The sequence below is a fragment of the Quercus suber genome, unplaced genomic scaffold, assembly GCF_002906115.3.
Source record: "Quercus suber isolate HL8 unplaced genomic scaffold, Cork oak 2.0 scaffold_443, whole genome shotgun sequence".
Classification (NCBI taxonomy): domain Eukaryota; kingdom Viridiplantae; phylum Streptophyta; class Magnoliopsida; order Fagales; family Fagaceae; genus Quercus; species Quercus suber.
Window position 1 is genome coordinate 519,693 of NW_027069894.1, and position 3,965 is coordinate 523,657.

Here is a 3,965-nt window from a genome sequence, read left to right on the forward strand (position 1 = left end):
CCAGAAGGCCAAAACCCAGCTCCAACCAATCACCCATAGCCTCCTATCTCCACCGCCGGCCAACCTCAAATCCTGTACTATCTCCATCGCCGGCCAACCACCTCAATCTTCCTCTGTCTCCACCGCCGGCCCACCCACTCTCCGCCGCTTCACTGGTTAGAACTAAATTTCCTTTTGTTTTATTCATAGATAACTAAATTTACCTTTTTAATTCTATTAATTTTTTTTCTGAATGAATTGTGTTTGATTATTAATGTGAGTTCTGGATTTTCTGGTTTTTTTTTTTATCATTATTATTAATGTGCGTTTTTTAGTTTGATAGTTCATTGATAACCTTGATTCCTTCAAGAACTGAAGAGGATTTTCTAGCGTTTGTTTATAAGTTACCAAATCTAGTTTAATTTACTTATTAAACAAATTGATTTATGTGTATTTCTTCTCTAATATGTAATACTGTTGTTATTTGCTGTCTTGTACTATGGTTTTGTTGTAGTTTTTATGATACTAAATTTAGCTAAGTTGTAGAAATTGTATTCATTTTTCTTTAGTATTGAATTTATCTTTGATTCATCTAAAAAAATTGTTCTTGTTCATATTGACTTGATTTTCAAAAGTATAAGAACTGAGAGTAAACTTTATAGGCTTCTAGATTTATACATTCTAAAACTCTAGTGTTTGTAAGTAATTCATGGAGAGTATTCTTTAATGGGTCCTGAATATTGGAATACTTTTTTTAAATATTGTTTATAAAATTTTTCCTTTTTTCTGATTTGATTTTGAATATGTATCTTGACTACAGGTGATGGATACTAGTCAAATCATTTTATTGGAAGATGAATTGAACGATTGTATAGCTGATCAACAAGAGGAAGCTCAAATAGAACCTACTCATGGAAGCCCAAAAAATTCAAATACTCCAAGTAGACATAGCAAGGAAATTGTAGAAGTACCAGAAATTGTATTGGAAGATGAATTCATTGGTTGGATAGCTGATCAACAAGAGGAGACTAAAGTAGAACTTACTCTTGGAAGCCCAAACAAATCAAATACTTTAGCAATTGGCATGAAATTTGATTGTGATGAGAGTGCATATGAATTTTACAAAGAATATGCTCACCGAATTGGCTTTAGTGTATGGAAACATTTTGTAAAGCGAGGAAATCCGGGGCAAATTATAAGGAGAACATTTAGTTGCTCAAAAGAGGGTGAACGAGTTGTTGACAAACGTCGCGAAAATGCATCTTATCATCGTCCAATTTCACGAACAGGTTGTTTAGCACAAATGACCTGTCATCTTCAAAATGATGGTATGTTACATGTTGTTTCTTTTCATGGTCAACATAATCATGAGTTTGCTCCTTTGCCAATGAAACATATGTTAAGATCGAAGAGAAAAATTTCATCTGCTTAAAAAGCCATTGCAAATGATGCAGAGAGGTCTGGAATATCAATTAAACAAACCATTAAATTATTGAGCATGCAAGCTGGGGGTCGTGAAAATCTTGGGTTTATGGATGTTGACTATAAAAATCATGTACATAATGAGAGGAGGATGGCTTTGAGGAAAGGAGATGGACCTACTATGATGGAGTACTTTCATAAGATGCAATTGGCAGATCCATCTTATTTTTATTCAATGCAAGTTGATGATGATGGTCAAATCATGAACATTTTTTGGGCTGATGGTAGATCAATAGTTGATTACGGGCACTTTGGAGATGTTGTTTGTTTTGACACAACTTATCGAACAAATAGATATGATCATCCCTTTGCTTCATTCCTTGGGGTTAATCACTACAAACAATCAATTATCTTTGGTGCAGCCTTACTTTATGATGAGACTATAGAGTCATTTAAGTGGTTGTTTGAAACTTTTTTAACTGCAATGTCAGGAAAGCAGCCAACAACTATACTTACAGATCAATCTGCTGTAATGGCTAAAGCAATAACAAAGATATTTCCTAAATCTAATCATCGTTTGTGTGTATGGCATATGTTGAGGTTTAAAATAATTAAATAGCCACAAATAGGCCCAAAAGAGATGGAAAAGACTTTGGGCCCATTTCACACAAAGAAAAAAGAAATAATAAAGGGTGGGTTCTCACAATAAAGAAAAGGAAGAAGAAAAGAAAGAAAGGGGAAGAAGCCCAGAGGATCTGATCTAGAGCTCCACGAAAAAAAAAAAAGGGCCCAAGAAAAAATAGATAAAAAAACAGCAAGCCGAAGGAAGCCTAGAAAGAAGAATTGGGTCAGGACGCCTAGAAGCAGCACCAGAGGCAGAGGATCTCTGGATGCACGAAGTGAAACTAAAGCAGATTTGAAGAGAAAAGAGACAAAAGGCACGCGGACCTTATGACCCAGGCACACAGTGGAAGTACAAAGCAAAAAGCAGGAGCTTTGGTTCCAACCATTTGAAGAAAGAGACAAGGAAAAGTACAACTGGGAAAGCTGGAGCAAAAGCCAAAAAAGCCTCAGGTCAGCCAACAGGAAAATCTGGAAATGGGAAGCTAGCTGGGAGACTTTCATCCGGTCGCAACAAAAAGAAAGAAACTATGAAGAAAAAGGAAACGACACGATCCTGAAGCAACCAGGCACGGGACAGACTTCAAGGGGCAAAAAGGAGAAATCGTTAGTACCCCGGGAGCTCGAAGCTGTGCTATAAAAGGGGGGAAGGAAAAAGGATAAGGCATTCAATTCTGGACGCTTAGATCATTCGTTAAGGCATTTAAAATCGTTTCTCTAAAGTCTCACAAAAAATTGTAGAAGAGACTCTATAAAATTGAAGGGAAAACAGAGGAATTTGTTCCCGGTATCCCAGAGGCAGCCGCTACAGTACACGCTCGGATTCAACGAATTCAAACCTTGCAAGTCTTTGAAGCTTGAATGGCTATCAAAGTCTGTAATTTTTGAACTCAGTTGAACCTTGCATCATGTTTAGCGAGCATTGTAATCACAATTAAAAGAAACTAATGAAACACACCTCACTAATTAGAGGATCCCTAATGTGTTCTTTACATTATATTTCACTTATTATGCATTTCCTTTATTGTTAAAATGTCATTCAATACGAATACTCTTTTTTTTGTTAGTTGTTTGTATTGTAGGAAGTTTGTTCTGTGCACCAATCAATTCTTAAAACAGCCTTTTAGCTGCGGAGAATCGATCCCAGTCCACCAAGAACATCTTACACGGCCCAGGATCCTTGGGCCATAGTGCTAAAGAAAAAAGGCACTCTCACATTTTGGCGACTCCGTTGGGGACTGGGTAAAGAAAAGGGAAGAAGCAATCCCTTCGCTGAACATGCCTCCAAGACAAAGGAACAGTAAAGGTGCTAATGTGCCACCCACGGCCTCTGAGCCCATGGGGGAAAATGAAGTGGCCTCCAGACAAAGAGGCGAGGTGCCCCTAGCAGAGCACAAGGCCGTGTCAGAACAGAGGAATGCAAGGCAGGAGCTAGACCCTATAGCTCAGATGACGGCGATGTTGAAAGATCTGCAACAAGAAGTTCGCCTTCTTAAAGAAGGCAAGACACAGGAAGATAGAGACAATGCCCCCCACGTGGGCAACCAAGATGGAACCCAGCCAGAGGGAGGGTCAGCAGTGGGAGGAGGAACTAACCCCCAATACCTAACACTGGTAGATGTCAGTGCCCTCTTGGAACAAGAAAGGGGAAAACTTTCCGGGACCCCCAAGCAATTTTCTCGGGATCCCCCATTCCCACCAGAACTCCTTGGCAAGCCATACCCCAAGGGATATGAGCCACCAAAGTTCCACCCTTTTGATGGAAGGAATGAAAGTGCAGTAGAACACGTGAGTAGGTTCGTCCACACCATGGGCCCCTACGCAGGAGACCGGGAGCTGTGTCTAAGGGAGTTTGCTAAGTCCCTAGTGGACAGAGCATACACTTGGTACACCACACTGAGGCCTGGGTCCATTAAGACATGGGACGAAATGATGGAAAAATT

At 39.3% G+C, this 3,965-nt stretch overlaps 1 protein-coding gene across 1 annotated transcript; it reads left to right on the forward strand.

Moving 5' to 3' along the window:
- The first annotated feature begins 802 nt into the window (after window positions 1-802).
- Window positions 803-2,582, forward strand: LOC136062704 (protein FAR1-RELATED SEQUENCE 5-like). Its single transcript, XM_065762123.1, has 3 exons — window positions 803-1,307; window positions 1,434-1,930; window positions 2,418-2,582. Exons 1-3 carry the CDS (start codon window positions 803-805, stop codon window positions 2,580-2,582), a joined length of 1,167 nt encoding a protein of 388 aa, XP_065618195.1.
- The last annotated feature ends 1,383 nt before the right edge of the window (window positions 2,583-3,965 follow it).

Bases quoted from the DNA above. Each gene is read 5' to 3' on its own strand.
- LOC136062704 (XM_065762123.1), top strand. From the start codon at position 803: ATGGATACTAGTCAAATCATTTTATTGGAAGATGAATTGAACGATTGT. The intron at 1,308-1,433 runs GTATGTTACATG...CAAATGATGCAG, and splicing joins CTGTCATCTTCAAAATGATG to AGAGGTCTGGAATATCAATT. The intron at 1,931-2,417 runs GTAATGGCTAAA...AACCATTTGAAG, and splicing joins TACTTACAGATCAATCTGCT to AAAGAGACAAGGAAAAGTAC.